Source organism: Danio rerio, chromosome 5 (assembly GCF_052040795.2).
Source record: "Danio rerio strain M-AB ecotype USA chromosome 5, GRCz13ab, whole genome shotgun sequence".
NCBI lineage: Eukaryota > Metazoa > Chordata > Actinopteri > Cypriniformes > Danionidae > Danio > Danio rerio.
The window spans coordinates 32,548,423-32,569,865 of NC_141025.1; the positions used below are offsets into that span (position 1 = coordinate 32,548,423).

Genomic DNA, 21,443 nt, shown 5'->3' on the forward strand with positions numbered 1-21,443 from the left:
TAAATGCACCAACATACATTGCCTAGATTCATTGAGAAATGGAGAAAACTATTTTTTTTAAAACTTGGGTTTACTCAAATATGCTGTGCACTTTATGTTCCCAAACCTGTATAAATTGATTAAAAAACAGCGCAAAAAAGTAAGATATATTATTATTATTTTAATATATTCTTAAAATGTTATATTTTCAGTCATGTGATTCTTTAGAAATCATTTCAATATGTTGATTTGTTCCTAAAGTAGAATTTCTAATTAATATTAATGTTGAAACAGTTGTGCTGCTTAATATTTCATACATTCTCTTACGAGTCAGTGTTGAATAGAAAGTTCAAAGAGCAGTATTAATTTGAAAAGGAATGATTTGTGGAAATGTAAAAGTCTTCACTTATGAGTCACTGTAACCCTCTTTTTGTTTAAAAGTGTAGATTTTTTTAAATACTACCACGAAAACCCACTCAATGAAGCTTTTACTACAAGTCATGTCTGACGAGGATGGACTCTGTTCTTCAGCTGAACATGATTTAGCACCACTGATGCATGGGATGCCAAGAGCTTTCAGAAAGTTTTTTAACTGCTCTGAAAACCTTTAGGTCTGACCATATAATCCAGAGATCAGCATAACCCACTACCGCAATAAACTGGGTTATACATTAGAGGTTCCAAACCACCCAGGCCTCAAACCACTCTGCCCTTAAATAGTCTGAAAGGAAGTAGCCAAGTACTAAAGCACTGACCACTAGCTGTCTACGGGTAGTGTGCACGAACACCAACCACTAATAAAATGGGCCTAAACAAATGGATTTAATTAAAACAGTTCATCCCTAAATAGCCCAAGATGCTTCATAAAATACACAACAATAATGTGAGCAAATCAGCATTTAAAAAAATAATTGCTCTGCTATTATATTCAGACAAAAAAAAAGTCCCCCTCATGAATGTGCTGCGCCATCAGCATTTTCACAAACTGTTAAAACGATTCATTAATTAATCGTGACAAGTGCAAAGGCTGCATGATTTACGAAAGGTTGTAAATTTGCCTTCACAGCATATCTAATGCCTGTCTGTTTTGTGGGATTGTTGTTCTGGTGATTATGCTGTAATAGACTTCCAGTTTAATCACAGCGGGGCACTTTCTGCTGATCTGAGGTTTGTTGCCATGGTAACCTCAACAATTTTACACCCTCAAGGCAAAGTCAGCTAGTTTACTCTCAAAGGAGCTTAAGTTTTACGACCAGTGTACTTCTGGGTTACATCTCACTTGTATTGTTTTTTAGGGTGCCGTGTGAAAAAATGCATTAATGTCTTCCACTGCAGCACTCCAGATGTATGTTAGGACTCCTAACATTTGAGAGTGATGGGACCAGTGCCACTGAGTTCAGCAGATGGTGCCACCAACAAATGATTTGTTGATTCATCTTTGTTTCTAGAAATGCACATTTGGCAGCAGCTTTTGTTGAGAGCAGCAGGAGAGTTGGGAACTAGATGCAAATGTATTTTCATCAATAAAAGCAGAACATTCACAAAATATTGTAATGTCTTTAGCTTTCCACATTAAAAAAGAGGCATATTTTTGCTTCGGTCCAATTTTTAAAAAATACTTGCTGGTGCAACACTTTGTTAAACAAAACAACCCACACTGTACCCTAATTCCCTGAATCAATCGTTAATGCAAATAATAATTTTGTGTGACCCTAATAAAAAGGGAAGTATTTTATATATATATATAAGCATTCTGTGTGTGTGTGTGTGTATATATATATAGGTTTTGAAATCACCGATGAGCAATGGGAGATAGCCCCTGAATAGATCCACAGGTCATCGGTGTGCACAAGGCATGGCCTCATACAATATAAAGTAATACATCGTTCACATTGGGCCAAACAAAAACTTAGTAAGATATTTCCAAAACTGGACCCTGCATGTAATTGGTGTGGGCTAGGCATCACTGTCTTAAATGTTTTGGAGCTGGCCAAAATTATGATCTTACTGGGAAAATATTTTTCTAACATTCTCAAGAATAGGTAAAAGTCTGATACATCTAGATCCCCATATTGCAGTTCTAGGCATCACTGATTTCGAGATCAGTAAAAAACAATACAGAACAAAATATATCTCAATTTGTCTGTCTATGAAGGTTAATATTATTAAAATGGAAACAGAAAGCTGCTTTTACAGATATACATGTAATGAGGGATTTAATGATACATTTACAACTAGAGAAAATCAGATTCTCCCTAAAAAGAAAGAAAACAAATTTTAAAAATTCTGGCAACCTTACATAGATTATTTTAAAAACATAACTTCTACAAGAAATAGTTAAATTGAAGAGCATTAGACTAATTTAGATAAAAACAGAAGTATTTTTCTTATTTATTTATTTATTTAATATTATTATTATTATTATTATTATTAATTGTATGTTGTTTTATTGTCAATTGTGGTGTGAAAGTGTGTTGGACCAAATCTGTAAGTCGTTGTGTTTAAATCTCTAAAAGAACCATAAAAAAAGTTTTTTTTTTTTAAAGGAGCATTTTTTTTTGTTTCTGTGATCTTTGTTATGAAAAAAATAATCTACACTAATCCAAATGAACAACTAGTTTGACTAGTATGAAAGCATAAATCCATTATAATGTAATTAAATTTGATATGAACATCCCACATTTCTGCCAGTGCCTCTCACTGGTACTACTATGGGAAAAGCATGTTAGTTGATAGAACAAAAAGCTTTCTAACCTGATAATTGTTGCTCAGTTTTATGTATAGTGACAGAACTGTTTTGTTTGGCTTTTTTATTAGTTCAATTTGTGGTTTGTGTGGAAGAACTCGGCAATGAATTCAAAAAGCAGTGTTTAGTAGTCATGTAAACGACTTGTCTTAGTGAATCCCATTAGCTTTAGCTTGTTCACAACTGTCTTTTTTCGTTGGCACCAACAGCCTAGTGGTTGAGTGCTCCGACATATGTAATGTAATGTGCATATGCAGTGATACAGCCAAATTAGGGTGTGCATTGATTGGGAGGTCATGGGAGGGAAATAGACCTCAGGTTAAAATCTCATTTGAAAAATGGTGCTCACTGACAGTATAGTGTCCCTGTCACTATACTGTTGCGTTAGGACCCAAACAGACCACAGGTTGAGCACCTCCAGCTGGTCTCATAAACACTGTTTCCAACAAAAACCTAGTTCTCCCATGTGTTTTCCCATCCAGGTACCAACCAGACTCAGCCCTGCTTAGCTTCAGTGAGCACTTGGTCTTGGGCTACGGGGCGATATGGTTTTGGCTATATAGCACTGAGGTCCCCCGCCCCGAGTTCAATTCCTTTTACTGATCCTGTTCCCCTCTCTTCTACAGTTCTCTCTCTCTCTCTCTTGCCCCCTGTACTTTTGTGTCTCCACTGTCCACTCAATTGTCCTATACAATAAAGGTGAACGCTCTAACATGGTCATTTCTTTGGAACTGAACTGAACTGATACAGTAAATTGTTGATGTGGTTCTATTATGTTTCGGATGCCTAATTTTTTATTGTTTTTATTTAACAGCTTTATTCATATCTAAATTATAATATTCTTCATCTCTTTAAGATTACATCCATGGAAATTCATAAGCATAAAACGCATTCTGCTTAAATGAGTCTCTCTCTCTCTCTCTCTCTCTCTATGGTATAGTCACAGCTCAGTTCTCTTCAGACGTGACTGTGAGGCCAAACATCAAAGTTATTGACTTGTGCTGTGGAGGATCATAGTGTCAGCTTGTAGCTCAAAGAGATGGACTGAAAGGTCTTTGAGATGCTCTTCCTCAGCACAGAGGATCTGCTCTGTATGATGTTTGCTCATTCACACACTCTCTCTCTCTTTCCCACTCATTTTTTTTCTTTTTGCACTTTTGCAAATCTCAATGCTGCTCAAGCCTTTTGACCGTTCAGTGTATATTTTCTGAATATGTCTTTGTGTGCCTGAAGCTGTTGCTTAAGGCTTTCATTTTTAAAGCAATGTTAATGGCAGGTTATCTTTTTTTTTCTTTTTTCTTTTTTTTTTTTTACAAATGACTGTATGTGTCTGTCTAACCTTAATAGCATTGCATACTGTATGTGCTGTGAAGGAGACATGCAGGGATATATTTTGATTCAGATTTTTACTTCCACTGCCAACAATTTTTATATATTTTGTCACAATATATTAAACATAGTTTTTGATGTGTACTATATTAACTTGTGTTCTTTTAAATAATTGTATTTTGAAACTAACATTTTAAACTTCAGTTTCATTTCCAGTTTTGAGAGCAGAGCAGAAACACCTGGCCTAACATTTGTAAAGTAGAAACATAATTAAAACCAAAGTGATGAGTTCATACTAAAACAAGAACAAAAACAAATTACTAGCAAACACAGTAATAAATAAGGGATGTCTTGATCTGTTTTTTTTTTTTTTTTTTTTGCCCTCGTGTCAGAGTCATTTTATTTTGAGTATCTACCGATTGAAAAACCCGGTCCAATACTTCTTTAATACTTTAAAAATAGAATAAAGAAGAGGGAACAAATCCAGGATGTTTCTTATTTTTATTTAATTTACCTTATTTTAACATTCAACAATTTTGTTAACATACAGAGCACTTCTCTGAGGTAGCATCAATTTTAAAATACCTTCAGACTGCAGACACACTCGAGTTGATGCTAGATCAGATACAGTTGTGGCCATAAGTTAATGAGAATTATCTATTTTATTTATTAAATTTCATTCATTGTATTTTATTAACGTCTACCCCTACCCTAATCCTCACAGTGATGTAAAAACAGTGGTTGTACCAATTACTATTTGTTATTTATTAAATTATCTAATAAATTAAAATTTTCAACCCCCATCCCAACCCTAAACCTAACCGTCACAGTACTGTGAAAATATTATTTATTGTTTTACAGTGTCACAAAAGTGACAAATGTGTGTATATATTCATGTCCTGATATTAAGTCCAATTTCGATGTAGTCTGAAACTGTAATCGAGCCCGATTTCCAATCACGTGATCAGATCTGGACATCAATACAACAAAAATATATAAATCAAATAAACGCATCTAAGGTTTTTCATAATAATAAAAGTTGAGGTGCAGAAAACGATCAATAAATTGTAAAACGATGCAAAAAAACTGTTACTGATCACACAACTGTGTTTTCCTGACAAGATGGGCTGATTTTGATGACTGCAATTTCTTTTCGATTTTTAAAACAGTCTTGCTTTACCATTTTAATCTATTAATGATCACTTCTGACCAACTGTCATGTGCTAATATACTGTACATGAGTTCACATGTGACCTTAACAAATTGAGACACTAAAGTCAGAAGTCTTCGTCTGTATTTCTGTGACACAGAGCTTCACAAGGTCCTTATATCATGCCTTACAAATGATGCAACTAAACCTGTAAAAGTTAGCCAAAAGTGTTTTTATTTATTTATTTTTGTAGGTTTTTTTATTGTTTATTTATGTGGTAGGACAAGTAGAAATGTTTACTAAAAAAGAACAAAAAAATAATATTGATAACATTTCATTAAAAAGCAGCATGTTTGGTCTGTTTTGAGTTTGTTAAATCTGCTTTTAATTTGTTCCTGCTTTTCTCTGAATAATTAAAACTGTGTGTATCCTAATGAAACCAGAGGGATTGCTGCTATGATTTGAGAGGTCAGATTCAACTGAACTGAAATGTCAGGGAACTTTTGCTCAGTAGCTGTGAGCCCAGCATCAGTCAGAATAACAAGTAGCCTAATTACTCAGAGTATAGGAAAAAGCAGAGCTTGTGATTGTACATGTGGAGAGTGCATTCGCTTCCAGAGCGAACCAAATATGACTGTGTGTGTGTGTGTGCGTGTGTGCGTGTGTGCGTGTGTGTGTGCGTGTGTGCGTGTGTGCGTGTGTGCGTGCGTGTGTGCGTGTGTGCGTGTGTGTGTGTGTGTGCGCACTAGAAATAACTGCTGATATTTTTTTTCACATTTTCTAAGCCTTTCCCAGAAGAAATCATCCTGTGTTCATTCTGTGTTTCTCATTTGCTCTTCAAAAGAACGAAGCATGTAATGGTTTAATCACAAGTTTTCTCATCCCTGGGAGTTTCTTCTCCTTCTCATTTTAAGTGCTCTGATATTGTTACACTTCCATTTCTCATGTAGAGCATATTTACTCCACTCTGTTTTTCTTCAAACCAAAACAAAAAGATTATATTGCACGCACAAGCGCTAATGACTCATTAACCTGTATTTGTTCTTGCAATTAATGCTGGAAAGGGTTTGAAAATACAACGTATCCCACTTGCTGCAAATTTTAATGCAAATTACATACATTTATGTGTTTGTTGTCCAAAAACCTCAGTCATTTCATGTCTGAACATAGTAATAATCAATTAATTGGATTAGCATCGAGCGTGTGTTTTTACATCTTCGGTTTACAGCATTATATCAAACAGATGTTGCTTCAGCTTTCATGAGCAGCTCTATTAACATTTGACGGATGGGAGAGAGCAGCTATTCTGGCAGTTCAGAGGAAACCCGTTGTTTGATGCGGACAGAGGTTTTAACCTCTCTGTGTCTGGCTTTTGAAGGATACTCTAAGCTCCTGCAAGAACAAACGCTCTTTCATTCTGTGCCTCTGCATGCAACTCTCTCTGACTTCATAATTGTTTCTCTGTGTTTTTCTGGCAGTTCAGGCATGTGCAACTGCAAGATGGGAGTGCATGGGGACAAGTGTGACGACTGCCTCCCAGGCTTCATGAACTTCAGCAGCACCGGGTGCCAAACGTGCCAATGCAATAATCATAGCAGCTACTGCCACCCACAGTCAGGTGAGCCTCATATATACACACACACGCACAACACAGCAGCAAATCAAGCCAACCTTTGTTTTGTGTTTGGTTGTCATGCTGAGATATCTGTTTAGATGGGAGTTGAACCAGGATCTCCAGAATTTTCATGTTAACTCTCTGAATAGTCATTTAGCTAATGCTTTAATACAAGAGCATTTATTACCATGGCAAAAACAGAAAGGGGAGGAGGGAGCAACAGAGCAACACCCCCAGCCAGGTAACACTGGTTTATACACAAACTACTTTAAATTTACTCCAATCTTTACAAAGGTTTCATGAATGAGGCACAATTTTTAAAACTGTTGATATTTTCAAGTAGAAAGCACAACATTTTCCTAAAATAGAAATCATAAAATTATACTAAGTACTTTTAAATAAATATTATTTCCCAGCACAATGGGGTGATTCAGTATTTTTGCTCTATTTTTGTCCTTAGCTGATCACATGTCTGTTGGTTGAAAATGATTCCAGAGTGTCTATTTAAAGCTTGAAAAGCCAAACTGTTATTCACGTCTTGAATAAATTATGTATGGAAAACAACCAATGCAGCAATAAAACTTCAACTTCTATTTATAATTGCTGTTGTCTCATAAGAATGTTTTGCACGGAGTAGTTATTATCAGTTCCGTCACCTCAGTCGCCCCCTAGAGACTGACATTATAAATTGAAAAGCAATAGAGAAAGGATGGGGATTGCAACTGCGCACCTTTATTATAGAGCCTTTTGTTTTGCCAATTCACTGCAGTAACCAAAGACACGTTGATGCTGATGTGCAGGAACCATGTCATCACTGTAACATTAGCACTTCCTGCTGCTGTATGCAGAAACAGCACTGCAGGGCTTTAATACACACTCAGTTAAGTCATGTTACCTTAACACATGGCACCAAAAGTCCATTTAGCTTTATTTTTATTTTAATCACATTTTCATGTAGTATTATTTATATATTTTCTCGTTACCAAAATTCACAAACATATTGGACAAAACCCATTCAAAATGGAAGAAGATATTAGATTATTTTTGGTTCATTAATGTGTTTGTTCTGTGGTTACTGGTTTGTTTGTTAGAGTCACTAGCCCACTGTTAACACTCACAGATTATTCATATATCATAAAATGTCCATATATTTAAGATTGTTCGTCTCTAATATTGGCCAGTACTGTACAACAAGTATCTTTTACAGTACATGAGCTGGATCAGCGCTTCAACACACAGTTGTTTACTTGTTACCTTCTTTCACTGCAGGCCAGGGCAGTATCAAAGCTCATTATGGACCTGTCTATTTAGGTTATGGTTATTTAGACTAACATATACATAATCAACAGACAAGTGAATAGTGTAATCAGGATGTTACAGTAAAGAAAAACGTCACCTTTCAAAGATCACCTACAGTTACAACTTCACTGAGCAATAGTTATGTACTATAATGTAATTTGTATTTATGTGGCGCATTTATTGTGTATGGCCATACACCCAAAGCGCTTAACAATCATAAGGGGGGTCTCTCCCCACAACCACCAGTGTGCAGCATCCACTTGAGTGATGTGATGGCAGCCTCAGGACAACTCACCAGCTCACCACACACCAGCTATTGGTGGAGTGGAAAGATAGATTTGGTGGATGGGGATGATTGGGAGACCATGATCATAAGGGCTGATTGAGGGACTTTGCCCTTTACACTGAGGTTACGGGTCATGACACAAAAAGCAAATCCCAGCCAGGTCAGTCGTGTTTTTGAGTCCATTTTTTGGGGTCAATATATATATTTTTTAATGTTTTTTAAATAAAAAACATTTATTTAAACACGTCCCATGCTTCAAAAGTCAATTTACATGATTTTACTGCATCCAGGCTTTGAGGAGATATGACTGTAGAGAATTTTAAAGAGATACATGACCTGATATTATTATTTTTTATAATCTTGAAAGCCAAAATTAAAACAGAATTTAATATTACTGTGGTGGACTCCAATTAAACTTGACTCTTTGAAAAGTTGTTTTTTACAGTATGTCCACATCTTGTACAATGAAGGAGGATTTGTAAAATTTCTTGTTTAGGAGCTTCCCACATTCAAACAGCTCCTTTAACAGCATAAATAGGCCCAGCCAATCACACTCTCCTTATGTGTTTGAGGGAGGGAGAAACCGAGAAGAGAACATGATTTAACCCTTATTTTATTTTGAAGGGGATTAAATTATTGGTTGGGACATTTCAGTTATTTCTGGACATTGGTAGGGAAGCATCATCTCTGTCCATGCCAAATCTACGCCCTTGATGTGTTTATTTGCATGTGAGTAATTGCAGTGCAATTTCTTAAAGTGTTTGCGTTAGGGTTACACTGGTTACACTGAATCACATTGGTCAACCAGTTTTTAATGCAATCGATTTTTTTTTAATGCCACTTTTATGTGTGGTGTTTTGCTCTAGATGAGTAGGCCATTTTTTGTGGCAGCATGATCATTAACATGAGTCAAATTTGACTTTATTGAATGTGTCACAAGTGGACAAACTTAAAACATTTTAGAGCTCATTTGCACCTTTATTTTCATTTATTTCCGATTGGATTAACAAAAACACATCTTAATAGCAGCTGAAAACAAAGCCTGTGGCTTACTGCATCTGTATGCCCACAGAATTCAGTCTCTCTGCAGTTTTGTTTTGATTTTAATGTTTTTATCAAACACATAATCAAACATCATGCAAGTTGACTAGTTTGGCTGCAAAATTTAATAATTTGTCATCACCCTCATGTCACCTTTGAAAAAGATATGAAAGTGTGTTTCTAAATGTTTGAGCCATCATGTCAAATCACAATCTGTTCTGTGTCCTCAATTCCCTTACAAGCCAAAGGCTGTAAAAGGTTTGAAAGATGCTTAGAATGACTGTTGTCGAGTGTCTTGTTTCTAATTTATTTACTCACTTGCTCTCTCTCTCTTTCCCTCCATTGGTTGATTTATCTGTCAATTTTTTGGTCCTTTTCAGTGCGGTTTTGCAAGCCTGATACAATTTTCACCTCTCACCACTACCTGCAAACTCAGCTCCCCCCCCATAAGTCTGTTTATGTAGAATCATGTCATGGTAATTTCAAACATCTCCAAAATTTTAGCTTTTTTCTCTCTTTCTCTCTCTCATTTGATCACTAATGCATGGACCCTATAGCCATCCCAGCTTCTTTTTTCCCCTAGTGTCCATTTGTGCCACTCCAGCGGTGTTTAATGTTCCTGTCAGCATGCTTTCTGCTTCCTAAAAGCCAATAATGTACATACAGAGACGAGCACAGAGAGCTTTCATTACCTTTCCACCATTACGTCAGATCCCACAGCAGGAGTCGCACTGCACAGACACTCATGGGTGTCCTTGCAATGAAACCAACAGATATTATTACGTTAGTTCAGCACAATTTGAGCTGTTGTGAAGGATCGGGACCTCCGCATGCTTGAATCTTCTGTATCGCTTTTTACTCTTTCCTGCACACAATTATTGGACTCGACAATTCATCTTGTCACACTTCTCAAACCTGAAGTAATCCTCTTTCTTGCCTGTTTTCCCAGATTAGTGATTATTCAGGTTTTTTTCCTGTTGGCTAGGATATAAAAAAATCCAAATCTTCAATGCTATTAGGCAAATCTCTCAGACACAGAAAGATCTCTCAGACGTAAATCGTTTAAATGTTTTATTTTTCCCTTTTGGCCTGGATTTCCTATTTGTAATTAAGAGTTTTTTTTAATCTGGCATCGTTCTCTAAGTAACTGATGTTTTTAGCTCCCTCAGGTTTGCTGATGGATCAGGGGGATTAACTGAGACATTGTTTTTTTTTTTTTATTATTGTTATAAATGCTGTTTATTATCTGTTGAAAGATATTGTAGGTTTGAGCCGCAGCTGTTTAATGTCAAGGCTGGGCTTTGTGCTTTTGGGTACAGACCTCCCAAAAGTGAGGACTTTGACCTTTTTGTGCTAACCAAATCGAGCTGCTTTTGCCTGGCTTTCTCATAAAGCTTTGTTCAAACAAAGCTCTGTTCAATTCAATAAAAAGCTATGTAATCAGTGAAAGCAGTGCTGCCCCATTTCATTTTGTAAAAAAAAAAAAAAAAAAAAAGCGGTTTCAAAACAGTTTTCCTCTCTGATTCAATTTTTTTTTTTTTTTGTAACTGAAGAACTACAAAGAAACCAGTTTTCAGGATATGTCGTAACATTCTTAACATCTAAATGATTTATTGTTGTCTTTGAACTCTTTGCTCTTTAACATTGCTTTGGACATCAGTCCTGCTATTCATGGCATTGATGTGTTTGACATTTATTCATCTAGCATTACACCTCTGAGATCCTCTGTCATTCCTGGTTAGACTTGAGAAGTGATCGTGCCCTTTATGCTCTCTGGCTGCTCCCGGGCTGTGAAGCTTTATAGAGTATTTTGTTCACCTCTACTATTGATTTTATGTAAATCCTGTCTGGAGCCTAACCTTTTCTTTCTTTCTTGTGAGCTCTTGAGTTTGATTGTACATTTTGTCTATAGTAATTATAGTCTTGTTTTTCATGCTGTGATTTTGACCCAGTGTTAATGTACTGTACTTGACAAAAGCTTGACTTCTAGTTGATCATTTGAAAAAGGTAGCAGAAGGTAGATTTTTCAGAAGAATCATCTGTGAACTGCATCATCACAAATACTGCAGAAGACCTATTGAAACCCGCATGAACCCAAGATTCGCATAGAAATCAGTCAAGTTTGGTAAAGGAAAAATCATGGTTTGGGGTTACATTCAGTATGGTGGCATGCGAGACATCTGCAGAATGGATGTCACCATCAACAGCCTGAGATATCAAGACATTTGTGCTATCCATTACATTACAAACCACAGAAGAGGGTAAATTCTTCAGCAGGTTAGCGCTCCTTCACATTCTTTAGCCTCCACAATCAAAGTTCCTGAAATCAAAGAAGTTCAAGGTGCTCCAGGATTGGCCAGCCCAGTCAGCAGACATGAACATTATTGAGCATGTCTGGGGTAAGATGGAGGAGGCATTGAAGATGAATCCAAAGAATCTTGATGAACTCTGGGAGTCCTGCAAGAATGTTTTCTTTGCCATTCCAGATGACTTTATTAATAAGTTATCTGAGTTATGGTAGAGATGTTTGGATGCAGTCCTCCAAGCTCATGCAAGTCATAGACAATATTAATTCTTTCTCCACTCTGTCATGACTTTATATTCTACACTGCACATTATTTCTGTTTAGTGACAATACTTTTGTCTAAGCAAAGCCAGACCTTACTGTCCTAATTAAATCATAAAAATCAAGGCATGCTCATATTTTATTTTGGTAAAATAAGCATAATATAGAGATATTTGCCTTTTACATAAGCCACTCCTGATACCAAATGATCAACTAGAAGTTATTATTTGTTGTTGATAAAACTTGGATAGACGACAAGACTTTTGTCAGATAGTGTATCATTTAATAACAATTATAGTGGTATGTATTTTCATTAGTTTTTTATATGTTTTAGTAATTTTGTTGTTTGCTTTTGCCATTTTACATATTATTTCTCTGTATAGTTTTAATTACATTTACTTTAACATGTACATTTACTTTTGACTTTTAAGTTTTTTGTATAGTAGTAGTTACAAAAATGTATATCAAAAATCTGCTGACACAAATTTTATTTAAATAAGAAAATGAATATAGATAGGGTTTCAGATAACTATAGCATTAGGATTAACATTAGAAATGTTTCCTTAGCTGCCAACTAATAAGTTGAAGTTAAGGTTTATAATTATTTATAGTTAACTTTAATCCTTATTAGCTTACTACATATGAATATTTTCACATGTATTTTTTTTTCTCCATGTATCTTTATTAATCATATGAATCTTTAATTCATTTGTTTATTTTTTGTTTGTTTGTTTGTTTGTTTGTTTGTTTGTTTGTTTGTTTGTTTGTTTGTTTGTTTGTTTGTTTGTTTGTTTGTTTGTTTGTTTGTGTCTTCATTCCGGGGCATGTTTTCTCAATTTTCAACTACATGATTAGATCTTCCACATAGCCTTTTACTGATTTAAAGACAGCGTGTGCGTGTGCGTGTGCGTGCGTGTCTGTGCGTGCGTGCGTGTGCATGTGTGTGTGTGTGCTTGATTTTCCCACACCTGTCTTCATAATCACAGTCATACACACACAGACACTCACACTAATTAATGCATCTCATTATTCCTTCTCCCAGTTCAGTGAACTCCTTGCCACTGTCATAATGATGATTTGTGGACTCGCAGTGTAGACTCTCTGCTGCTGATCCAGAGTTTTTGCTTTACTGTAAAGTCTTGCAAAATCTGTGCACTTGATATTCTTTCACCAGTGTGTGTGTGTGTATTCAGTAATGGTGCTGCAGCTGCCAATGAAATTATACTTCAGCCGAGTTGACAGTTTTGAATGGAATGTTATGACATAAAACAGACAGGATGCCTTAAAATTAATGATGCACTAATTAGATTTTTGCATGAGCAATTCTGATTGCCTTTTTAGATAGACATACATTTTGGATTAGGGAATATTTGCAAGCAACAATTGCTGATTTGTTTGATTTGAATTAAAACAAGGAAGAATGCAAAGTTGAGTATATAAACAATATCCTCAACGATGTAGTGCTTATTTACTTTCCTGCAGACATAATGGTGACAAATATGCTTAATCATGACCCAAACAAAGCATACATCAGAATACACAGTGACTCATTTTAGAAGAATAATATATAATATTCTAATATATAATAATATATAAATAATAATCTTCAAAATTTATGTAAACTTAAAAAAAAACATAGTTCCCTGACTTTAGCTTTGAGAAATAATGTTATATAAAACAACTGCACAAAATATTATTAAACAAACTGAATGTAAGTGCTAAGTCAGTCACACTTTCTCCAGTAGGTGGCACTTACTGAACAGCAGTAATAAAGCTTTTACTTGGTTAGTGTTGTGAACAAACCAAAGCTGCTATTAAATGCTAACCAAAAAAATAAATAAACAGTAAGGTAAACAGTAAGGTTTTTCGTAGCATTTGTGTATACTGTAAAACATCTGTTAAATTACAGTTCACAAGATTTTTCAGTTTATTTACGGTTATGAATTGCATTATGGGCTCTTGATCTCTGCTCTGTCAACTTTAGTTATTAAAAACAGTTCAACAAAGTTATTTTTATCAACAATTTAATATTTTGAAAATAATAATATGTCATACAAAACATAATATGCAAAAGAAATCAGTCTGGGGCATCACGGTGGAGCAGTGGGTAATCGCCTCACAGCAAGAAGGTCGTTACTTCGAATAAAATAAGTCTATAAAATAACAAAAAATGTTCTGCCAATTTATTACAAGGTATTTGTACAATAAAACTTCAACTATTAAAAATGTTTTTCTTAAAGTCACTTTTTAAAACTTTTCAAGGTTAAAAGTTGTTGGAAGAAAGATCAAGTTCCCGTAATGCAATTGAAAAGCTTAAATAAAAAATAAATCAATAAAAACATGAATCCTAAAATACAGAAAACTGCTAATTTACAGATATTTATACAGCGTATTGCTACTTTCTGAATTTGAACTTATTTTATCATCACTTGTAAGTCGCTTTGAATTAAAGCGTCTGCTAAATGAGTAAAAACACTAATAACCAATATACATTTAATGCAAAATTTGGTCAGTCATGAGTCATTCAGGTTGATTAGTGGATCTTGACACAAAATAATAAACAGACAACACGTCCTTCTGTTGTCCTTGCTTACTTCACAAACAAGTAACTATTGCTAATGAATAGTTTGACTTTGAATTAGTCAAATTACATGCTCTGTCCATCAGCGCAATTACTAATTACATCCGACTCGCATAACAGCTAAATGTTTCTATGAATGTTGTTAAAAAAATACACATTTAAAAATAGATGTAATTATTAAAACATTTAAATAGGATTTACTTTGTATTACACTTTCTGTAATGTTTTATTCACATTAGTTGTTCGTTTCTGTTACATTTTGGTGTTTGTTTTTGTGTAACAGCCTAATGCTTATACATGTTCACATCATCATTGATTGTGTCCTGACTGAACTTGCTTTCCTCTGACCTCTGTGTCAGTGTCCTGTTATGAGATGAGAGAAGAGTTAGAGCTGGAGCGGGGGGAGTGTTTGCACAAGGCTTCATCTGCGGACACTCATCCGTCTTCAACGCAGGGAACAGCGTTTGAACACTAATGATCCTCCTTTTGCTTTACTGTCTGGCCCTGGAGACCCAGTGGAAAAACACACACATGCACAGTTGAGTGGGTCTGACAGCAGCCCATCTTTTCAAGCACACAGTCGCTGCCTATTTGAGGCGCTTTCGGCCGTGAGTTGGATCTCTCTATAGCGTTCACTTTGTCTTGCAGTAGAAGAATATGTTTTTGCTTTTATACATACAATTATTTCATGCTTTTGCTTTTGTCAATCAATGGACAGATGCATGAAGACAAAAACTAATTCATGATGTACAGTAGTCATTTTATCATGTATTTCAACTCAGGTTTTCTGCAAACTGGACCTTATTTTTTAACATGCCGCACTGTTCAGTTATTTTTGGATTTGTTTAATCTTTGTCAGTGTGATGAAGACCAGTCCATTTTGTATAATGCATTTTGCAATATACATTGCCTTGTGAAAGTATTCATACTCTTTAATTATTTCCAGGATATTTTTGGATGCTATGTTAATATTTTTACCACATCAGTCTACACTTCATACACACAGCCTTGGGGTTGATGTCCTGCAGAGTAGAGGCAGAATTGCCAACACAGATCTGGGGAAGTGTACAAATACAACACTCTTCTGGGGAGCAGTACATAAAGTTCAGATTCACTGACGGTTCACAATGTAAATTGTGCAATTGGAGGAGAAGGGTCTTGGTTTGAGTTTAGACCAAGAAGCTACAGTAATGGTCACCTCAGTTAAGCTCCATGATCATATATGGAGACTGGAGACACTTACTGAAGGAAAGCCATCTTTGCACACACTATTTGGCCAGATTTGAGCCTCTGTTTGGTGGACATGTGGAAAACCCTTTGGAATTTTGCAAAAAAAAAAAAAACACACACAGCTGAAGGACTGTTCTGGTCTGATGAATCTTAATTTTAAGTGTCGTGTCTGGAGGAAACCAGGGGCCACCTTCACAAACCCATCTGATTAGTGAAGCATGGTGGTGGAGCATCATGCAGTTGGGCTGTTTTTCAGGGCTGGCAGGGACTGGGGTTCTCAGAATCTGTTCCCCTTTGGAATATAAACTTTCTGCCCAGTAAACCTTAACACGCCGATAAAACATTGCAATGATGCGTCTATTAAAAAAAACGGCTATCAACAATCCCTATCATACTTTTTTTTTAATAATAGTTTGTTTTATTTTTTAACATTTTTAAGATATCTAACAGTACAATATACCAAAAAAAAATGGTACAGAATAATTGACAATAATATATATACATTGGAAGTCAGAATTATTAGCCCCCCTGGTTTTTTTTTTTTTTGGTTTTTTTTTTCGGAAAAAATATTTTTTTCAACACAATACCAAACATATAGTTTTAATAACTCTGATTTTTTAAAAAAAACTGATTTATTTTATCTGTCATGATGACAGTAAATAGTATTCGACTAGATATTTTCAAGCAACTTCTTTACAGATTAAAGTATCATTTAAAGGCTGAACTAGGTTAATTAGGCAGGTTAGGGTATTTAGGCAAGTTATTGTATAATGATGATTTGTTCTGTAGACTATCGAAAAAATATATAGCTTAAAAGAGATAATAATTTTGTGCTCAAAATGGTTTTAAAAAAATGTAAAACTGCTTTTATTCTTTCCAAAATACAAAAACAATTAAGACTTTCTTCAGAAGAAAACATATTATTAGACATACTATGAAAATCTCCTTGTTCTGTTAAACATAATTTGGGAAATATTTAAAAAAAGATAAATAATTCAAAGGGGGCTAATAATTCAACTTTGTGTGTGTGCGTGTGCGTGTGTCTGTGTGCGCGCGCGCGGGCGTGTGTGTGTGTGTGTGTGTGTGTGTGTGTGTGTGTGTGTATACACTGCATGTGTATGTATGTGTATATATACATACATGTGAAGTTTCAAGACGTTGTTCCATTTGAATGACATAAAGCAGCTTGTTCAACCATCTCTGATAACAGGGAGCCTTTGGAGATTTCCAATTAAGTAAGATCTTTTTAGCTGTAATTATGCCAACCATCAGGGCTTGCTGTTGGGTTAACAAAAAGGTGTCCATTATATTAAAATATTCAAAAATAGTCAAATTGTAGCCACTTCTTCATTCAAACCCAGGGCCAGTCCCCATCATACTTGACAGATCTTTAGAGCATCAAGATCCTCAAATGCAAATCCATAAAATCCACAAATGCAGATGTGCACAGCTTGTAGCATTATATCTAAAAAGACTTGTGGTACTAATCACCTGCAAAAGTCAATACTGATATAATCATTTCATTTAAAAAAAAAAAAGGATAATTCTCATTTCCAAAAATGATATACATATACTCATATACAAAAAACATTTACTCACTCTCAAGTGATTCCAAAAGACAAAAATAGATATATTGAAGAATGTTAGAAACTGGTAACTGTTGATGTCTTTAGAAAGAAGAATAAATACTATGGAAATGAATAGTTATTGGTTTCTAACATTTTTCAAAATAACATATTTTGTGTTTAACAAAAGAAATAAACTTAAATAAGTCTGGAACAAGTGGAGGGTGAGTAAATGATGACAGAATGTTAATTTCTTTCTGTATTGGGTGATGTCTTTAATATATAGTATTTGTGGAGCTATTACACAAAGTTCACAAATCAATATTGTGTCTTTTGCTATTATTTGAAGTATATGAAGGGGGATACATGATTTAAAACAGTTTAACAACAGGCTACAAATGATGAATTATGAAAAAAATGTTTAAATACTTTCTCTAATCACTGGATGTGTTGTACATTGTTTTATTAAATAAGTTCAACATGAGGTTAGTTACTGGAATTTGTTATTAAGAATTATATTGTAGATTTACAACATAACTGGCTAACACAGTTCTAAATGTTCTAATGCCATTCTTTTGTATGATGTATCTTAGTCATATAAGACGATTAGCAATAATAATACTGTATATATGTCAATGACAACTGCACACACACTCAGTCCATGATACCAGTGATGCTGATTATACCTGTGTGATGCAGATTTTCATTAGTTGTGACTGTTGCTTGTTTAATTTGTGCCATTAATCTATCTGTCTGCGATAATTGTTCACTGAGCAATGCAGTGGTCCCAAAACGTATTTGGCCCTTGATGATGCAATTAAAAATGTATGAATGTGAGGAATTGCTTATTCTCCGCTATTGTAATTTGGATAAAAGCAGCTGCTACAAGCATAAATGCAAATGTAATGTAATGAAAGCCTTTGCATTAAATAACAAATTATTTGACCATAAGACGTTAGCAGAAAACATGCAGACTACACTTTTCTTAACCATTTTGTTATTAATCTGCACAAGTTATTATTAAAGGATGGTCAGTTCAACCTAAATGTAAATTCTGTAATAATTTACTACTATGAAATTCTTATGATGGATTTCACGTAATGTATGTTACATAAAATAAACAATTATTTTCAATTATTCAATTTCCTTTGGCTTAGTCCCTTAATATGCCTTTCCACTGCAAACGACAAATGACAAGCGACAGACTGGAATATTAATTTCTTTTCCAAAAGAGAGTTGTCCAGGAGCTGCGTGAAGTTTCGATCATCTCAGTATGCAGAAAATACGGACCCAATTTGAGCTGCAGATCCGTTGAAATATTTGAACTCCTGCGACTTGACCTTATGCGACCAACCGACCGTATATTATATATTCCAGTGTTGTCCAAGCATGTTCGTGCGTGCGAGATGAGAAATTATAGTTTTTTCGCTATTTCTTGAATTCGAAAAAAGTTTATTAAAAACATTTCTATTCATTAATGAGTAATAAAAAATATATTATAATATTATGTTGTCTCCACATTTCCTCCAAAGCGGTCTATGAGTTTCTAGTATTCATTCATTCAATCATGGTGAACTAATTGAGAATGCAGGTTCTTGCTTTTGCACACCTTTATTTCGGACACTGCAGGAACAGCATCTCTCCCATGGTGCATGACAAAACTAAATATTCTGTGCGACAGCCACAAGAGGGAGTATTCCGACAGTCATGTCCAAATTTCGTGTGCAGTGGAAAGGCGGCTTTATTTACTGTATCTGGGGTCACCACAGAGGAATGAACCACCAACTTTTCCAGCGTATGTTTTTTTACGCAGCGGATGCTCTTCCAGCCGCAACCCAGTACTGAAAAACACCCCACATTCTCACACACATTCATTCACTATGGCCAATTTAGTTTATTCAATTTACCTGTACCGCATGTCTTTGGACTATGGGGGAAACCGGAGCACCCGGAGGAAACCCACATGAACACGGGGAGAGCATGCAAACTCCACATAAAAATGCCTACTGGCCCAGCTGGGACCCAAAGGAGCAATCTTTTTGCTGTGAGGCACAATGTTAACCACTGAGCCACAGTGCTGCTACAATTATTGATTTGATATTTATTTTATAAAGTTCTTTATTTTTATATCTGTCTGTCTAGAGGCAGTTTACATTTATATATTTATAAAATGAGTGTAAAATGAGCCAGATGAAGTGTTCAAATTTAATCGGTTGTATCAAGCCATTTTTATGTCACCAAAATACAGAAAAACCTCATCAAACATCTGAATTTTCATATTTTGTGTCCTCATTCATATACCGTTTGCATGTAGAAGAAGTCATTAGAAGGGTAGGATAAAAAAACAGATGCACAACAGAGAACTCTCTTTAGGGCATCAGTTGCACAGGTGTTCATCAGCATGTGAATCGGAAGATCATTGTCAGATCCTGTTCCAGATCCAAAACAACACTTCGATCCTCACCCAGTCCTTCTGCGGTTTCATTCCGCTCATTCATTACTGTGCCTTGGATTTGCTTTTTTTCTCAGGCCTAAAGAAAAAAAGAGGTCATGAATCCCATTCAACACTTGCAACTGTTTTTCAGCCGGTCACTTTTCTCCAATTAGTAACTGCACGGTTGATGCACATGTCAGGTTGGGCATGTCGTGTAATAATCAGAGGAATGTCATTCAGTTTGTGTGTGTGTGTGTGCATGTGCTGATGTGTGCATATGTGCGCGTGCGTGGTTTCTTACACTTCCTCTGCAAGTTATGCAATCGCTTATTAAAGTGTTCTTTTTTAACTCGGCTTTCAAACAACACTTCAAATCAATACAATAAAAGCATTTCAAACCACTCAGCCCATGAAGGGTTCACTTGAATGTTACTGGCACACACTAAAAGACCTCTTTCAAATTTGAATGTGTTTTATTTGTTTTTGCAGCACCCTGGTTTTGTCGTTAGATTTGCACATGCTCTGGCAGGATCTGAGGAAGTGGCTTCCTAGAAGTGTGTTTGCTCAATCTTTCTACCCCCCACCCCTTCCCATTTCTTTCCTAACTTCAGTTTTGTTATGTCTACCTCGTTTTGCGCCATTGAACTCTGTTCTTCTCTCGTCCACCTCACTGGACCAAAGTCCTGTCAGTCAGAGTTGCTGGTCTGTTTATTCAACCCTCTCTCCCTCCCTCTGTTCTCTCAGGCATCTGCATGAACTGCCAAGGCAACACTGAAGGACGCAGCTGTGAGAAGTGCAAGTATAATTTCTACCGAAGGCCCGGGTCTCCTGTGACGGAGCCCTGCATCCCCTGCCCCTGCTCCAGCGTCACTTCCACAGGCAGCTGTAAGCTGGGTGAGTCCTCATCAACCTCAGGCTAGCATAGCATTAGCATAGCCTGCTAACTTTATGATTGAGCTCCTACTGGCTGCTGCTGTAGGAGATCTCCACATCTGGGAAATGCTGAGTACCTCTTCTCTCATCTGTTTTGCATTATGTTCATTGCATCATTCTGGCAAACCGCATGCTGCCTGTATTTCTGTGTGGGTGGACTGAGACTTTTAAGAGAAGAGAGGTTTATTTCAAGTGAAAGTGAAACTGGAAACTTTTTTTCCTTTCCTGTCTGGGCCTCCACTCTGAATAAAAGCCTCAGAGGATATGTTTATAAATATAATGCTATGGCGAGAATGGATATGGGTGATTCCTGTGCCTTTATTCAGACAGTGTTTTGATCAGTCCCAGAGTGCTCCGTCTCTATAGGCAGTTTTCTCTTTTTGCCATGTGTTTGTGAGGAAATATGTGATGTTGTTTTGTTCATCTGTGGGTGGGTTGCTGGTTTTGCTGACGGCAGCAATGTTCTTGTACCCATGCGAGCTGATGTAAGGTAAGATCTGAAATACCACATAGAGCAGCAAAAGGGCAGGTGTGTAAATTCAGTGTTCCCAGATATTACAGTACAGAATGGTACATCACAAATGATTTACCTGTAATACATTTCCCCTCGTTACGATGGATGGATGGATGGATGGATGGATGGATGGATGGATGGATGGATGGATGGATGGATGGATGGATAGATGGAT

At 35.9% G+C, this 21,443-nt stretch overlaps 1 protein-coding gene across 4 annotated transcripts in view; it reads left to right on the forward strand.

The window, feature by feature from the left end:
* si:dkey-220k22.1 overlaps positions 1 to 21,443 on the forward strand; it is a 108,314-nt gene that overhangs the window by 58,707 nt on the left and 28,164 nt on the right. Inside the window, exons 3-4 of one of the 4 annotated variants that reach the window (XR_015491296.1) lie at positions 6,683 to 8,097; positions 8,146 to 10,918. Coding sequence is in view for 2 of the 4 variants with exons in the window: in XM_087253581.1 (XP_087109707.1) it covers positions 6,683 to 6,822; positions 20,566 to 20,715 (290 nt within the window). In the remaining 2 variants the exon portion in view is untranslated. Of the gene's footprint in view, positions 1 to 6,682; positions 8,098 to 8,130; positions 10,919 to 20,502; positions 20,716 to 21,443 lie in introns of those variants that run through there. The other 3 variants (XR_015491295.1, XM_087253582.1, XM_087253581.1) reach the window with 3 other exon arrangements.